The sequence below is a fragment of the Patiria miniata genome, unplaced genomic scaffold (assembly GCF_015706575.1).
Source record: "Patiria miniata isolate m_02_andy unplaced genomic scaffold, ASM1570657v1 HiC_scaffold_6, whole genome shotgun sequence".
In the NCBI taxonomy this organism is placed as follows: domain Eukaryota; kingdom Metazoa; phylum Echinodermata; class Asteroidea; order Valvatida; family Asterinidae; genus Patiria; species Patiria miniata.
The window spans coordinates 23998355-24017245 of record NW_024037073.1 but is presented as its reverse complement, the minus strand read 5'-3'; the positions used below and the strand labels follow the sequence as shown (position 1 = coordinate 24017245).

General features: G+C 40.9%; 1 protein-coding gene across 2 annotated transcripts; it reads left to right on the top strand.

Moving 5' to 3' along the window:
- The first annotated feature begins 10603 nt into the window (after window positions 1-10603).
- On the top strand, window positions 10604-17999 carry LOC119743060. Of its 2 annotated transcripts, none has more exons than XM_038219402.1 (4): window positions 10604-10690; window positions 14087-14229; window positions 14759-14938; window positions 16556-17999. In XM_038219402.1, exons 1-4 carry the CDS (start codon window positions 10680-10682, stop codon window positions 16690-16692), a joined length of 471 nt encoding a protein of 156 aa, XP_038075330.1. In that variant the 5' UTR covers window positions 10604-10679; the 3' UTR covers window positions 16693-17999. The 2 variants fall into 2 exon arrangements, with proteins under 2 accessions (XP_038075330.1, XP_038075329.1); XM_038219401.1 differs by lacking the exon at window positions 10604-10690 and adding an exon at window positions 13175-13215.
- Window positions 18000-18891: the final 892 nt, after the last annotated feature.

Here is an 18891-nt window from a genome sequence, read left to right as displayed (position 1 = left end):
GTCCAGTACCAAAGTGACTTTTGCAGGCTAAAGAAGTCTTTTTTCTTCAGACAAACTCATGTTAGTTATAATTTTGAAAGCACTTTCAAAGAAAAAGTGAATTTCCTACCTTTTTTGGCAGTTTGCCATCTTGCTTTTAAATCTATTTTCTGTTTGTCATCGTCCCCTCATAAATCAAAACCCTGCCCTCTTTCTACAAATCAAACCTGCTGATATTCAAGAGGTGTCATTGCCAACTGTTCAAATGTGCCAAGAAATACCAGAATGTCACTTTTGAGTGTCATTTAGTCAGCTGTTTTGGTGAGTCTTTTAACCTTATATAGGAAAGGGGTCCTAAAAATAAGAATTACCCAAAAATTAATGGAAAATTCAGGTTGTTCGCACCATATGCACAACGCTAGTCAAGACGTGGGGAGCTGGCCAAAACTCCGAGGTGTGTGATGCGTGCGTGTGTGGCAAGCGGCCCACCATGGGCCGACAGACCCGTTTTCACGGTCAAAAATTTCGGGAAACACACGGCATGTATCACTCCAAATACGAGTAGTTCGTTCTCAAAATGAACTCTTGAACACAGAAAATACACAGACAAGCTAGATCAATTCTGTATAAAATTAACTTGCAAAAATGTTCTTTCTCCATTGGTGTTTTCTTGGCATTTTTACGATGTCGAATCCGACAAGTTGACAGAGCACGTGCCTGGCGCCTGCACGATGCATAACAGCAATGCTCTAGCGCTATCGATTGCATAGTCGTGCACAGACTAGTTACCGCATTTTCATCATGATGTCTTCTAAATTGGCGCGGCGGGAACCAGTCATCGCTGCATTGGGCTGGATTACGGGTTACCGGATTACGCACATGATTATAGTCACCGTGACATCGAATTGCGAAGTAGTCATATCGCGAAGCAAATTTGTAAAAATAACGGAGGTTTCTTTTGAAAAAATAGCGAATGTACATATACATGTAAGTAAGAAACCAAATAAATACAACAAGCATTTTTTTGACACAGATTTTTTCAGCTGGCCAGCCGGACCACTTGGCAAGGTGTTTCAGCTGGTCCGCCGGCAATTCAACTGGCATTTGGCCAGCGGACCACCGCTAAGGTCGAACCCTGATAGTGCATTAAGTCAAAAGCTATTGCCACAGACAACAATGCCTGTCTCATCAGACACAGCCTCACATACATGTACCTAGTCTAGGGGCTAGACGATGTTATGGTCGGATACACAATTACATGCTGCAGCGATGACCCGCCGTCGCAAGAGGTGGCTATCAAAACCAACCAATATCCCCCACCATCGGAACGTCTAGGCCAACTCATAAAATCTCTCCCCCCCAAAAAAAAAATGGGGGAAGTGCGCATGCGCTACTTCCGCAGGCAATTACTGTTCATTTTCAGTCCCACACAAACTACACACAACAAAAGTGCTGACCAGTGAAGTTGCACAAACGTCTTGCTGCATCTTTTACGTTACTTGAAGAAATTTGAAAGTTTCCTTGGGAACTACTGTGAATTGTTTTTGAATGCGCGCTGCATATATTAGGCCAAAGGTACGTGCACATTACACAACCAGTAGGAATTGGCCTATACGTTGTTCCGACGGGTTCGTGGGTGATATTGGTTGGTCAGTGGGTGTGGGTTTATCACTGCAACAAGTTATCGCATATCAAACCATAACAATGTCTAGCCGTTAAGCCTCAGTCATACATTCACTGTTTGGAGCTACAGCTATCCACAGTTGAGAATTGTGATAACCGTGGGAGTACTGTATTCATCCTAAATATCTGCGTGGTTATCCGTCATCTTCCTTTGGTATTCGTGGAGGCGCTACGGAACTTTTAAACTGTTCCAAACGTCCGTGGTGAATCGTCATGAAAATCAATGCGCAGTGAAACCCGGGGACATCCATAGAACAACTGTACTAATTCGTAGTGTTATTTGTAGCTATTTGTACATACTCTTGGAGATTTGTAGCTCATTTGTGGTGGAAATCTATTCTCTACGAATTCACTACAAATGTCCTACGGTTATGCCCAGATATGCTTGAATTCTGCTAAGGTTGTACTACGAATATGACTATGCTTTATTTGTAGGAGAACCTTGGTCATCCGTGGCCCAATCGCAGACAACTGTGGCATTAACATCATTATTCTTGGTAATACTGTCAATATTCGTAAACAATCCATTCAAGAAACCGTGGTGTATTCCTAGAGAAACCTCCGAAAGTTGTGGCTATCCGTCCTGAAACCCTAGTGCATTCTTAGAAAGTCAATTTCTCCATGAGTCTTGACGGTTCATTGTGATCAATTGATTCTTGGTAAACGGTGGATATTCGTAGGTCCAACCGTGAATGTGTTACTAGGGCCTTAAGACTATGACATACCTTGATCTTATTGCTGAGAGTCTGCATCTCAGTGGACAGTGTCTGCACCTTGTTGTGTAGCTCCTGGGTGGAGTCCCTGGTGGGTCTGTAGTTGGCATACTTCTCGTGTACGGCATGGTAGATTTCACCCTTGATCTCATCAATGTGAGTTGATAATTTGCCGATGCGCGTCCCAAGGTCTTCCTTTTCCAACAGATCTGGGCAAAGAATTACAAAATATTGGGTGAGTAAAAAACACCAAAACCCAAATAGCAGGACCAACTTTCCAATGAAGTTTTGCCTGTAGCACTTTTAAACTCTAGGATATAAAAACCCAATCAATAAGCTAGTGGACTTGTAACGGTTAATAAGGCACGTATGTTTCAGCCGCTCATTTAGTTTGCGCGCATGTGCACTCAAAATATGAAATACTGATAATCAGCAAACATGGATGCCTGCAGTGGCAGTTTGAGCCACTGAAGTATCGGTCAACATCACGCTCAAAGTACTTAAATAAATTTGTCTTTCCACGTAGACAGGAATTTAAGGCAATCAAAGTCACTTTTGCAAACCTTAGCGCTAAAAAACAGAGAGTATTTGTTGCATTGTTTTTGTTTTTCCGTGTCGTGTAGTAGGAAAGTATTGGGTCACAAATTCAAAACAGGCGACAGTTTAGGGGATAATTTTTGCAGTTTTGCCGAGTAATTGTAAACTTGTCTTCACTGAAAATGGTCAAGAATGCCACGGAAAGTATAAATATCATTTAAGTCGGAAACCGTTTCAATGAGAAAAGTAAGGTCTCACGTTATACGTTTTTGTTGTTGAATGTAACGTTAGTGTGCACGTACCTGTACACAGACCCTGGAATTTGGCCCGTTAACATGGCTAGCCACGCGCCACGTGCCGCGGCGCTCCATTTGTAATCTTTGGACGCGTTGGAAATGTATACATTTAACTGAAACGATTTACAACTGACTGGTTCCCGGCCCAGAAATGCAGTTAAGTACAATCATAGAGGGCACGAAGCTTTCAAAATGGGTTTACTCGAAAAATGACGATTTTTATAAGCTACAGGTTTCCTTCTTACATCAAATCACCTTTAAAATGAAAATAATCTATCATCCTTTTCGATGGTACTACGGCTGATCTAAGGTAAACCCGGCAAATTGTCGAAATGTGTAAACCAAACTCAAAAGCGAACGATGTTTTTTCCTTTTCATTTTGTACGTTTTTGTCCATAATTATTGTTTGTTTTTTATATATTTGAAAAGGTTTTTAGCACCGTTACCACACTGTAGAGACAATTTATATCTTTGTTCACTTGGTCTAGTGATAATTTTTGGTTTGAATCATCTTTTAAGTACGTTTGAGAAGGATACATTTTAAGACATGAAAACCAGACAATCATTCAGTGCGTCGTCTGCTACCGCTGTATGCAAGCTGACGACGCGGAGAAAACCATTGCGCATGCGTGAGAAGACGAACTAAATGCACGCACGGTCTATAGGGCTGAAACATACGTGACAGAGGTAGGCCTTCATGGCCTTGTCCAGTATTTACTGTATACTCCTAGAACTATGAGGCTCCACGTAGTGGACCCTCATAGGCAAATTACCCCGCTAAACCGTTTGCTATACAAAACACCAACTAAGTACAAAAACGTCCATCCCAACCAGGCTTTTTCCCACAGAACCGCTGCACGGTTTGTCCCTAAACTCCGTACAATACCTCATGACATACTCACGTTATGTGCACCAAACAAACATCGGTGGATTCTGTCGGTTTTCCGGCAAAAATGATGAAAAATATGCCCTTTCCGCACTGAGCCAACCTGACACTTGAAACGTGCACGCGCGCAGAATGATAGCAGTCATTTTCGGTTTGATCGCTCGGAGCGCGCCGCGGGGGATATGGTATACGTAGGAGCAGAACAATAATATGCGTATGCGTACAAGTGCGAGAACGTACCCGCCACGACGCGCTCCGAGCGTTACTGATCTCCTTTTTAACATTCGGACATGGTCTGGTAATAGTAAGGTCCAAGCTAATAGTGCGAGTTCGACAACATCATCCTGTCACTGTCCCAGAAACCAACATTTTCCAACAAAAAAACATCAGATTTCACCCTCAAAACGGCCTCCAAATTACTAGATATGCCACCTGAGGTACAAGTAGACATCAATGATTAAGATGGTTGTACTGAAGTTTACTTACGATCCGAAAGAAAAGTGAAATTTCTCGTTCAATTCTGAGAGCTCCCCTCGCGGTCTTGAACACGTTAAATTTCTGACTCGTGTTAATGTTTGAACAACGCGATTTTTTCTTCATGCCCAGCTTACATTCGATGGTCCCCATATCCCGAGTGCGATTCCATTACGGAGCGCGTGCGATGCATCGATTATGATAATTGTCACGTTTGTAAACACAAGTGCAATTCGAACTGTAAAAGGAAATCGGGAACCAGCTTGAACTGGCATCTGCCATAAAAGCTGCGCTAGAGTTCACAACTCCCTATTATCGTTCGAAATGCACATGTGTTTACAAACCTGATCCAGCCTACTCATTATCATAATCGATGCATCGCGCCCGCTCGGTAACGGAATCGCACTCGGGATATGGGGACCATTGAATGTACGCTGGGCATGAAGAAAAAATCGCATGTTCAAACATTAACACGAGTTGGAAATTTAACGTGTTCAAGATCGCGAGGGGAGCTCTCAGAATTGAATGGGAAATTTCACTTTTCTTTCGGATCGTAAGTAAACTTCAGTACAACCATCTTAATCATCGATGTCTACTTGTACTTGCACCTCAGGTGGCATATCTAGTATTTTGGAGGCCGTTTTGAGGGTGAAATCTGTATTTTAGTATTAAAAATTAGTATTTTATTAAGAATAAGTACTTTTTTAGTTGTACAGTACATGTAATATAATTTAAAGCATTTAAAATATAATGTTAATGATTACTATAACGTCAAAAATCTTGAACAATTGAAGGGATGATAATTATTCTTTTACGTTAACAACGGGTTACCCCTAGGAAATTGTGATTTATTTACTTTAAGAATATAAATAAAATACTAATTAGAATTCAAGACAGCTTCATATGTGAGTACTTATTACATGGGCAAAATAACGTCCAGTGTGTGTAACGGAGGGAGTCAGAGGGACACGTTCGCCAGGTTCGAAATGACATAAGAACGTGGCGTAGTTTACAAGCCACGTTCACGGGTCTAACTTAGTCCGAGTAACTTGGACCAAACTTATCGCCGTTAACACGAGTCCGAAATTTAACGTGATCAAGATCGCCAGGGGAACTCTCAGAATTGAACGAGAAATTTCACTTTTCTTTCGGATCGTAAGTAAACTTCAGTACAACCATCTTTAATAATCATTGATGTCTACTTGTAGTACCTCAGGTGGCATATAGTAGTTTGGAGGCCGTTTTGAGGGTGAAATCTGATGTTTTTTGTTGGAAAATGTTGGTTTCTGGGACAGTGACAGGATAATGTTGTCCAGCTCGCACTATTAGCTTGGACCTTACTATCACCAGACCATGTCCGAATGTTAAAAAGGCGATAAGTTTGGTCCAAGTTACTCGGACTAACATGACTAAGTATGTCATTGGTCATTGCCAATTGTTCAGATGGGTCAAGAAATATCAGAATGTCAATTTTGAGTGTCATGATTTAGTCAACTGTTTTGGTGAGTCTTTCCCTTCTTACGTAGGAACAGGGTCATAATATAGCCCAGGTTGGACGAAGTCTTCATTGCATTACGACTAACGTCCAGGACGAGAATTCTCTACATAAGACCACCCAAAATTTGGACCAGATTTTTGTTACGTTTTACCTCGTTACAGAAGCTTATTCCCCGCCTACATTTTCTATGTGTCCTTACCTATTGGGCCGCTGGGTTCAGGAATTCCAAACAACAAGTCTACAAACACGTACAAGTTTAACGTTGCTTTCGCGTTTATTTTCCAGATTAAGGTCGGTCAGCATCACATATGGAATTTCTGAACCCAGCGGCCCAATAGATAAGGACACATAGAATACTACAACGTAAAAATTGGCTTCTCCAATTAGGTAAAAATATTGAAAATATCGGTCATAAATTTTTTCGCCCGGTTTTGAGCACTTCAAAGGGAGGAAAGGGAGTCCACCTGGGCTAGGTCATAATACTAGTAAGGATTACCGGTGTCACGGTCTCACTTCTCCGGCGTGCTAGATTCTCCGGGTGAATGCGGCGGATAATTGAGCACGTTACAGTGCACGTTACATGAGCACGATACATGCTCATGTGTCCGCTGTGCTTACTTTTCCTCGGGCTGTGTTCTGAAGTCTACCAAGTCCATAAATAACACAGTGAGGGACACCCAAGAATGTGTTATGTAACACTTCCTGTGGGTCAAGCTACTGAGCTTATAGAGAGGAGTATTATGGTCATTCCCTGGGTCATTCCATGGTCTTGCAAGCACTCTGATTTGCGTTCCCAGCTTGAGTACCGCGAACTCCTTGGTCTGTGCATGGTCTGTGCATGGTCTGTGTTCCTTGCTCGTTTAGATCGTGGTTGTCTATATTTTTGTAACCATGGTTTTAAATAAATGTGTATCCTCAAAACCTTTTGGTTACAGCTCCATGGTAACATGTATTGGGAGTTACGCGCGCCACTAAAATTCTGGATTCGACTATATCCTATCTCACGTTAGCTGGAGTTACCCAGCCCTGAGTTTTATCATTGGGTTGTCTATTAGGGCTGGAGCGAATTTTTCTCGTAACTTGTAGTATAGGCAAAATTTTTTGGAAAATGTTCAATTTTGTCCCCGTTACACACTAATTGCAACTGCAACTCACCCCAAACTTGCCTGGAATAACCATTACACAGGTCCTTGAAGTAAAAAACGATCCACGATGAAGATTCGGCCTACAATTGCAGTGAAAACAGGAGGAATAACCGCTAACTTGACAACCTTGCTGGATTGGCCAGGACCGCAATTGGTTTGTGCACAAAAAAATTGTGTACAATGAATGGCGGTCGATTAACAGGCACAGAGAGCGATCGCTGTCAACTACTCGGTTTTGCCGGCTGCGCTGGCTGTTGGTGCATGACGTCACGCGGAAGCGTAACACCCGATGACTGTTTCATGCACTATTGGTTGCGGTTCCAGTACCAAAGCTGCGATGCGAGTGGTAAACCTTATATTAGTGCATAAAACAGTCATCGGGTGTTACGCTTCCGCGTGACGTCATGCGCCAACAGCCAGCACAGCCGGCCAAAACGAGTAGTTGACAGCGATCGCTCTCTGTGCCTGTTAATCGACCGCCATTCATTGTACACAATTTTTTTTGTGCACAAACCAATTGCGGTCCTGGCCAATCCAGCAAGGTTGTCAAGTTAGCGGTTATTCCTCCTGTTTTCACTGCAATTGTAGGCTGAATCTTCATCGTGGATCGTTTTTTACTTCAAGGACCTGTGTAATGGTTATTCCAGGCAAGTTTGGGGTGAGTTGCAGTTGCAATTAGTGTGTAACGGGGACAAAATTGAACATTTTCCAAAAAATTTTGCCTATACTACAAGTTACGAGAAAAATTCGCTCCAGCCCTAATAGACAACCCAATGATAAAACTCAGGGCTGGGTAACTCCTAGCTCTACTGAGTGGAGCGTTGAATTACGGGTACCCCTCCATACAAACGCTCCACCGATTTGCCATACTTTGGTAGCACCATACACGGTCGTCATGACGGTATGCATTTTGTGCATGCCCTCGCGAGGACAAGGCCCAAAAAAACTGATAAAGAAAATACAAATGAGGAAGACAGTAACCCTGGATAGATCCACACATTCATGACATTCCATATGACCCCTCAAATTGTTTCAAACAACCGGTAATTTTGAAAAAAGAACAAAATAGTCTGAACTTACCGCTCACAATTAAATGTGTATGCCGAGTTGCACAGTCTATTTCACTGACATGACTGATGCATTATTCATTGCGCGCGTGTGTGACGTCACTATTGAAGAAAAACAAGTTGCGCTTACTCAATAGCTGTTTTATGTAGTCATATGTGCCCCGCGCCGTCTGACTGTGGGTTTTTGGTGCGGGGCACATATCAGTACATGAAACAGTCATTGATTAAGCGCGACTTGTTTTTCTTCAATAGTGACGTCACACACGCGCGCAATGAATTATGCTTCAGTCATGTCAGTGAAATAGACTGTGCAACTCGGCAGACACATTTAATTGTGAGCGGTAAGTTTACTCCTAGAACTATGAGGCTCCACGTAGTGGAGCCTCATAGGTTCAGAAGCCCGCAAAATTGTTGTCAGCACAAAACACTAATTAAGTACAAAAACGTCCATCCCAAGCAGGCCGTTTTCCACAGAACCGCTGCACAGTTTGCCCCTAAACTCCATACAATACCTCATGACATACTCACGTTATGTGCACCCAACAAACATCGGTGGATTCTGTCTGTTTTTCGGCAAAAATGATGAAAAATATGCCCTTTCCGCACTGAGCCAACCTAACACTTGAAACGAGCACGCGTGCAGAATGATCGCAGTTATTTTCGGTTCGATCGCTCGGAGCGCGCCGCGGGGGGTATGGTGTAGGAGCGGAACGATAGTATGCACATGCGTACAAGTGCAAGTACGTACCCCCCGCGGCGCGCTCCGAGCGATCGAACCGAAAATAACTGCGATCATTCTGCACGCGTGCTCGTTTCAAGTGTTAGGTTGGCTCAGTGCGGAAAGGGCATATTTTTCATCATTTTTGCCGAAAAACAGACAGAATCCACCGATGTTTGTTGGGTGCACATAACGTGAGTATGTCATGAGGTATTGTATGGAGTTTAGGGGCAAACTGTGCAGCGGTTCTGTGGAAAACGGCCTGCTTGGGATGGACGTTTTTGTACTTAATTAGTGTTTTGTGCTGACAACAATTTTGCGGGCTTCTGAACCTATGAGGCTCCACTACGTGGAGCCTCATAGTTCTAGGAGTACGGTAAGTTCAGACTATTTTGTTCTTTTTTCAAAATTACCGGTTGTTTGAAACAATTTGAGGGGTCATATGGAATGTCATGAATGTGTGGATCTATCCAGGGTTACTGTCTTCCTCATTTGTATTTTCTTTATCAGTTTTTTTGGGCCTTGTCCTCGCGAGGGCATGCACAAAATGCATACCGTCATGACGACCGTGTATGGTGCTACCAAAGTATGGCAAATCGGTGGAGCGTTTGTATACCTGTAATTCAACGCTCCACTCAGTAGAGCTAGGTAACTCCAGCTAATCTCACGTGCACCAGTGCAGTAGGCCTACAACCCCAAATAACTCAGCACACAAATAAAGTTTGCGAAAATGTACACTACTGCGCAATTTGCACATGCGTGTTGAGGCGAAATTTCCTTCTGTGGAGAAGCTAGCACGCCGGAGAAGTGAGACCGTGACACCGGGCGAAGCTTAGTGACCGACACCCGTTCTCATACGTTTTATCACGCAACCGATGCAACGATAAAGATCGAATACTTACCAACCAAAAAGCGTTTCAAATACTCGGCCTACATAGGAATTAAATGCACTAAGTTTTTTATTTTTCCTCCAATAATCTCTGGAACTTTATTGAGAGAACCTTTGTCTGAAAGGTTAGTATTATTGGAAAACAGCTGAGTTTTACCCGTGTTTGCGAGCAGAACATTGGTGACAAGGGACGTCATCTTGATTCTTGGATCTGCCGCCGGTACGCGTACGGTACAGCGCCCTCTAAACAAATTTTTTGAGAGTGACGTTTCTGAAATTTCGGACTAAGCTTCGGCTTAGAGTCATGAATGTCTACGTAATCATTTTAACAACTAATTTAACAGTCTAATGCAAGCATAACAACTGTAACATTAGAACTGTTGACAATCGATGTTTTCAATGCAGAACAAAGACCGTTACCAATATAAACAAAAATTGACAAAATAACATCGCAGTGGAAGTGAAAGCTGAGTTTCAAACGAAACCAATGTCAGTTTACGAAAAATCCAAAGGTATGCGCTTGGAATGACGTATGCCCACGTGATGGCGCGCACAGGTGGTGGTGTTTTGTGACACTGACAGTTGCAAAATGGATGGATAATATTCACACGTGGTGGTTTGTTGTCTGCGTGCGCTGCACATGTGCAGCTGCACAAAAATGTAACAATGCCCGTCTCATGCAACTTTCTCCAGATTCGTTGTCGAGGAACGTGTTGTATCTCTACTGTGAGGTCGTTTCAGTGTGTCCGTCGTCAACTCGATTTTCTTAAAACCTGAAAAACTGCAAGACATTCATGGTCCGGTCGTGAGTATTTAGCAGGGAAAGAATCGTATTACCAAGGTTGCGATCATGGCGATTTGCATTCACAAAGCGCGGGATTCGCAATTGTGCCAATCCTGTTGCATAAACCGCAGATCTAAGATTTTCACATAATCCTATTTAAACATTTTGAATTTTGAGCATGTTAGGAAGTGACAATTAAGCTAGTGGTTACTCACGTACGTCACAATATGTGCATCCCCCCCCCCCCCCATGTTGAAGCGCTTGAAAGTGTTCAACATATTTGATTGGCCTGATCGAAGATCAATCTGATAATTGACAATTATTATGTACCGAAAACAGGGCTGATGGCTTTCAGGGACTTCATTCATCCTTGCAACATATCTCTCTCTCTGTTATTTAAGTCTCTATTGTATTGGAGTGGTGATGTGAAGTAGTTTTCTACAGGAAATAATGCTGGGTTCCTTTATTTTCAATAGGGCCCAAAGAAATATTGATTGTGAAAAGAATGCAAAAGTCATATCCGTCACACCTTTTGTGACGGAAATGACAATTATTATATTACTTGGCTTTTGGAGGTATAATTACCTTTTCAAGTTGTTTACTTTACAAATTATGGCAGTAGGTACATATTGAGAAATACACGGGGACATGCATTTTGAGGGGGTTTTGAGGGAGTATTGTAAAGAATGAGCATCTTGTCCATTATGTTAAAGAGTTTTTAACACTGCACATAATAGGAGTCGTGTTGAAGTTAATTTAACTGCTCAAAAATCTAAATTTCATTCTATATTTTTTTAATTATAGTGCCTTAAAGTGTCGGGACATGAAAGTAGACACTTGATACTGAAGAATGACCCAAAGGCCCCTTTTTAATAAGAACTTGCTGGGAGTGTACATGCGGGAAGAAATTCATGATAAACATCTCCAGCATTTAGGATAGAGATAAACCCACGAAAGATTCTAGCGTAAGGTTGATGCATTGGCAGTTGTACTGTTTGACTTTGTTCACTATAGGGTGTCAGTGGGTACATTGAATTTTTTGAAAAGAAGCTGAAACAATTAGAAGCAGTAGGTGGAAATTAACAAAAATCCACTTTGAAAAAAGATGTATATCATAAATTTAATTTAGCTAGTTAAACTGTGCACATTAATTTACTTGTGCTTTTAACAAGTTCAATAAATATATAAAATCTGATATCAACAAGTATTTTTGTCCTCTGCAGGCTGAGTGTAAACATTAAACTGAAATCCACAGGCAAAAGGGGAACTATGTATTGGTGGAGTGAGGAAATTATGGATGTGACATTTACACATTTAAACATTTAAAATAATAAACAAAATTCTAAATCGTATTTTTCCAAAAGTTTTAACAAAACTCAAATTTTAAAAACAGGAACCTATTTTCCGCTATCTTCCTTTGAGTTGAGCATGCATAACAAAAATAATCCAAACCTATTCAATTTGCTAAAAGCTAAGGAGAACTGCAGTACTAGATTACTTTCAGGCTACGTGCTCATCTTTTTATTGTTTTCAATGACAGCCCTCTTTTTATTATGTTACTCATTTATTATTTGTTGTGTCGATCATGTTGGTCTGCACAATGGGCAGTTGTCAGTCTTTGTGAAAGGGCTCAACATTGAGATGGTTCTTTAAATGTTTGCTAAACATTTACAAAATGAAACGTCACATCCTTAGAAGACATTGGAGGAGGAAGGCAATTGGAGGTCTGTGGATGTTTGAGCTACTACATACATGTAGAGGGTAACAGATGTCTCTGATGGTGATGCTGAAGTTTTGCGGAGCTATCGTCTGTTTGCTGACCTTCATTGCTAGACGGACCTTCATGTAGACGGACCTTCATGTAACGTTACCGAAACGGGCAGATCAGCAGACTATTCATATCGCGTTATCGCGATGCGACAGCAATATGCGTGTGAACGACAGGACGTCTGACAAGAAAAGTCTGGTACCTTATCCTATCAATCTTGCACCAATGCAGTATTGCGTGTTGATGGCAGGGTACAAGTTTCAGTACATTGATTTCTATAAGTCAATACATGTACATTGTATATCGATAACCGGCCACGGCCACGCACGCACCACATCGAGCGCCCTGTACATGTATTGCACAGTAAAGAAAACGATCGAATTATATACCGGTATGTGCGTGTGTGCAGTGCGGTAATTTCCGTCGAGTCACAAGTCAGTTCAAGTCCAAGTCCGAGTCCGTAGCCCCGAGTCTGAGTCCGAGTCATAAGTCAAAGTGACTCGAGTCCCAGTCCGAGTCATTAAAAATGTGACTTGAGTTGGACTCGAGTCCGAGTCACGAGTCATACAAGTCTGATTAGATGTACTTTATCTTTTTTTTTTTATTAAGATAGAACGAGCCAAATATTTTAAACATTTTTTTCAAATTCGGTCACTTTCTTTTTGACTCATCCTGTAGTTGGTTCAACCGGTCACGTGGGAATAAACTTGATGAATACATCCTGAAAATGCCTTTGGGGATAATGACAGTATATGGATGTGATTGGAAGGAGGAGCAGGTAGTTGGTACATGTAGTTGGTTTCAATTTGGTCATGTTACTGAAGACGGAAAGTAACATTCACTCAAATCATCTTTAAGCACTAATATTACTTTGTACAAAGGTATATGTAGATGTAAACAACAGCAAAAAAAGAGGAGATTTTCTTTTCTATCAATCCTTGTTATTTTTTTCCCCAAAATGAATTGTGTTCTTCCCCTGGATGTTGATTTATTTACCCATACAACAATTCTGTACTTCCCTTCTGTTTGATATTCAATTTGATCTGATAAGGAATGATGTCAAATGGAAGTTTTTATTCACAAATCACAATTTGATTTCTGTTCATCAGTTGCCTTTTTTTTCTTTCCTGGGCAAATGTTGGTTGTCATCTGATCAGAGTTTCTTCTTCACTTTCTGGGGTTGTTGTCATTTGAAATCAGTCTCTGCCTTGCCTGACGATCAAGTTGATGTTGTCATATTCTCAGTTGTGTTGATGGAACATCTTTGCAAGACAATTTGCAAGAGCTAACTACTTGGTTATCTACGTAGTGGCATGGTTTAGTAAAGGTTTGCGGTGCCACCATGTAGAAGTCTCTTTTGGGAAGATGTGTGGTTCTTTTCAGATCCACACATCTTCCCAAAAGAGACTCTGCATGCCTACATGGTGTTACTGCAAACTGCAAATCTTCACTAGAACACTGTCTTCCATAAATGTGACAATTGGGAAGGGGAAAGTGTGTTTGTCCATTTTTGTTTGGGGGGGGGGGGAATATAATCCCCAACCCCTTTTCTTCCCCTGACATCCCTCCCCCCCCCCCCGCCCCGCCCCTGATTCTATGTAAATATTTCAATGCTAATCATAATTGTATTGATGATATTTCAATGATAGATATCAAATGTTTGAGGACCTACGTGGATCTGTTTGGGCCTACAACTACGTCCATTCACTGAGCGGATTTGGGATTACCCATCGAGGACTCGAAAAGATAGGAGAGAACAAGGCCATTTTCTTCGGTAAAATTATCCAGTCAGGTAAAGACAAACATCTGTGACACATTTGCATTGGTCTGCATCTCAAATCTATATGGATAGATCATAGTTGTGAAATTCGAAATTGTGAATTAGAAAGTAGGAATCAACTGTATTCGATTTCATCCATATAATATTTGATCTTCTTTTTCATATATGTATTTTTTTTGTTGCCCTTCCCTGAAGTATTTTACAAACACTGTAAACATTGAGTTTTTTCCGAGGGTTTGCAAGAAAAAAATCAACAAGCTTACTTCTGGTTGGACACGAACCCCCAACCTTCGGCTTCCTAGTGCAGACACATTAACCACTCGACCACTGAGCTTGCTGTGGCAAGCTGGCCGTTTGGAGTCTGATGAAGCAGCGCTTAACCCAACTTTGTTTGTGTAGGAGGTCATTAGTTTGAGCCCCACCTAAGCCTTCGGACAACACTAAGTGCACAGTGTTTACAAAATATGTCAGCGAAGGGCAAACAAATATCAAATATAAAAAAGGCTAATTTACATCTCGTAAACTTTTTCTTCCTGCCCAGGTTCCCATCTGAAGTCCATCCAGATGATCCTTAATAAGACAGCAGACGGTACAGGCATCGACTCCAACACCCTGGCCTTACAGATGAAGGCCCATCCTGAGCTGAGGGACAAGCTTCATGTCGTCACCTCATGGGAGCCTTTGCCTGTCTACCCTGGGGTGGTCAACTCAGAATTACCTGGTAGGTACAGTGGACTCTGTGACCAAGTACCAGTGTTGTAGTCGAGTTACCAACGTCGAGTCCGAGTCCAAGTCCAAGTCTCGAGTCACAAGCCTCGAGTCCGAGTCACAAGTCACTTGTTCTTAGTTGTTCGCCAAACTAATCATTTTTTTAAATTATTTTTTAATCCTCCATTCAGTCTTTTTAGTAAATCCCAGTGTACATAGTTGTGTGTGTACATGTTGTTTAGAGCCAGAATGTGTTTTCCTTTTAATTCCCATCCCTAAAAAATCTTCCTCCAACCCTTCCTTCCATGTTTGATCATCCAAACAGTATTCCTCAATGATCCTTTCCCATCCCTACGTTAGGTTTTTACTTTTGTTGAAATTATGTGACTCGAGTCGCGAGTCATCGAGTTCGAGGAGTCATGGTCAAGTCCTAGTCATTTTCCAATGTGACTAGAGTCCAACTCAAGTCCGAGTCCTAGACTCGAGTCCTACAACACTGCCCAGTAATCCATCTTAAGAAAAGGTTTAGGTGGAACTCTTGAACGCATTGTCGCCCAACACCTTGTGCTGATGTTAAGATATTTGATGATCATAGTGCAGTGTTCATATAGCACTCTTATACAACACACTCAGATTGCTCACACTTATTACCCCTGTTCATCAGGCCATGAGAACACTTTCCTGCTATAAGCTCGAGATCAGCAATATCTGATCTGCAGCCCCCCCCCCCTCCACATGTACTCAATGGAGGCAATTGTAGTAATGTATCTTGCTCAAGAACACCAGCACCGTGTCCCCTGTCAAGATTGACTCAACATAACATCGTGCATGAGTCAAACACAGGAACCTTTTGACCACTGGACTCTGCATGCTGAATAAAACTCTAATCAAATTAGGTTTTGCCCTCCCCGAAGTATAAACACTGTATGAGTGTGTTACCTCCTGAGTGAAAGTTGGAAAAAAAATGTTGGCGAGGGGCAAAACCTAAATTGATTTACATAACCCCAACTTAGAATTCCATCTTATGAATAGTTAATGCTATACCTGCTGCTATGTACATCAGATTCAAACCAGCCAACTGATTCCCTCAGCTTGTGGTTGAGTGGTAAGACATCTGCACTAGAAAGTAGGAGGTCTTGGGTTCGAGTCCTACCCAAGTGATTTTTTTCCAACTTTCACTCGGGAGGTAACACACTGACCGTTTATACCAACCGTTTATACGTCGGTGAAGGGCAAAACTTAATTTGATTAACATCACCCAAACGCAAAATTCCATCTTATGAATACTGAATAAAATGAGTGATACACATGTACATGTACATACTTTGCGTAAAGATATTTGTTGTGTGGAAGAGGACAGTACCTCAGACAGTCAGACCACCGTTTAAACAGAAGATCTGACCTGACACGTGTACATGAGGACATACAAGGGCCTCATGATTCTGATATTTAGTACGCTTGTAGATATTTAAATAATGTTGAACCCTGCATCATAGGTCGATCTGACAATCTACATGCTTGCCAGTATCAGACTTTAAAACGGCCTGCAAGAGCCTGCCGTTTTGAGTCTGCGTTTAGATTAACCACCATTTTGCTCGTCTCATTTTGAATATTCTTTTTTTTTCCTCAGAGGATCTCAAGACATCTATCACCAGGCATCTTCTCAACATGCATCTCGACCCCAAATGGCAAGCACAACTGAACCAATACATGGTGTCCAAATTTGTGCCGGTTACACTGGATCAGTACAAAGGATTGTTCAAATAAACAAACAAATGTTCCAATAAACCAAAAAGGGAAACCGATGATTAATGCATTATGAAATATATTGCATTATTATAATATAACAATTGTAACAAAATAACGAGACAGTGTTATATTTAAAAAAAATAATCATTAATTCATTGTTGAAATCGGTACTCTAAATTCTTGTCATGATGCAATTTTGTGCTCTAAATTAATAATGCAATATACATATTTTACTATGTAAACATGTTTTTTATATAATTTACTGAAACCACAGAGACTAGTTGTCAATCTACAAGCTATTGTCACATCTTACTGTGTGCAATGAGTTCGTTAGCAGGGCTCAAATTTTGTGTGAAAATTTTGTGGACAACAGTACCTGAAAGTTTTATTTTACTGGACCAATGTACATTCACAGATAAAATTGAAACACTGTTAACTCAAAGCCATGTGCATCATTTGCAATGACCTGGAGAAGCATTGATTTAATGACAAAACTCTGCTCAAAGTCAAGATAGGAGTGGTACCAAATACCCTTTGAAAATATTCCAGCTGAAATTGTTTCGTGTGGATGAATACTGAGGTGGTGTTGAAAGAGGGTGTCCATGGCACATTTTAACATTATGCATTAGCAATGGAATCCAGTTACAAGACACAAAAAAAAAGTTAATGTATTTTCTCGGTTTTCTTAAAATGTATACTATCCAATCAACCTTCAACAGGTTAGTTGTCATGCACCCTGCTTCAGACTTTTAGCACTTTTGTTGGTTCAAACGAAAGTAAAGGCACAAGAAGCAAATAATCATATGTACCTTTTAAGAAAGTTGCAGTCATTAGGATTATACAAGAAGTATATTTCATTGCTTCTGGTGGTAAACGGGAAACATCAAATGTAAACATTTTTAATAGTTGGTCAAATGACTCTTGCATGTGTAGGATTAGTCATGATCATGATAATCTGAGACCAGATTTGGACAGCACATGCAATCATGAAAGGCATGTATTCATCTGAGTGCAATGTGTAATTATAAAACATCAAGATGAATTTTTATTCCCTTTGTTTTAAGTTGCCAAATCTTCCAAAGAAGTTATATACAATTTAGAAGTGTTTTTGTCATTTCGTATAACCTTGGAGAGTGAAATACATTTGAACATCCAAACAATGTGTGTTACAGTGAAGTGCAAATTTGCCTTGTTGAGATTATTTATGCAAATGCACTAAGGTTTTCTGTCATGGATGTTGGTATGAACGTAGATGATGTGGATATGATTCACCTACTTTAATGAACATGTAGTTGTGTTTGTCATTTATAATACATGTACACCATATAGTTTATTAAACTGTGCTGTACATTTTGGATTTTTGTGACTTGGTTTAAAAATTAACAGTCACTTCTTTCATATTTCAAAAAATTATATTTCCAATGGCAAATTATTAAAGTGGATGCGGTGTTTAAAATGAATTAGACTTTCTATTCTATAAATGTTCTAGTTTTCTGGCAACGTGATGTTAGAAATGAACTCTTTTGAACTTTTAATAAAATTGTATTTTCAATGGCAAATTTTATATTAAATACAATACATGTAGATCTGAGCCAATTTACTTGTTTCAGTCAAATTATTCTGTGTGAAAGATTGACCATTTTTTCCTCTGGCTTATTTCATTGTGTCACGCTTAATTTCTTGGTTACAGAATCCCAATGTTTCCAAGTAGATATCATGGCTAATGGAAAGTACTCAAGAAAAATAAACAAACCCAAATTTAAAATATCTTAAAAAATTTAAGTATATCTTCCTTTTCTGTACATATATTCAATGGGGAGTGCCCAGGGGAGTGCCGATAATATCCTACAATCGTGCACACTACATTACCTAATAGTGTACAGGGGCGGATCCAGGATTTTTCACAGGGGAGGGGGTTCATCAGCGAAAAAATCAGAAAATGTAAACACTTGGCCTCCGTAAAATCAAAAACTGGGGGGGGGGGGGGGGGGGGGGGGGGCTGGTTCCATATTTCAATAGGGGGCGCTGTTCAAATTTGATGATTAGTAACACTAGATTACAGACTGGTGTACCGTATTTTGAACAGGCGGACATATACCAGTATAATTTTTTTGGGATTTGTATGATAATTGTGTTTTTTTTTTTTTGACAGAGCTGGGGGGGGGGGGGGGGTTGACACCCCCCTCTGGATCCGTGCCTGGTGTACAATTCATGGCC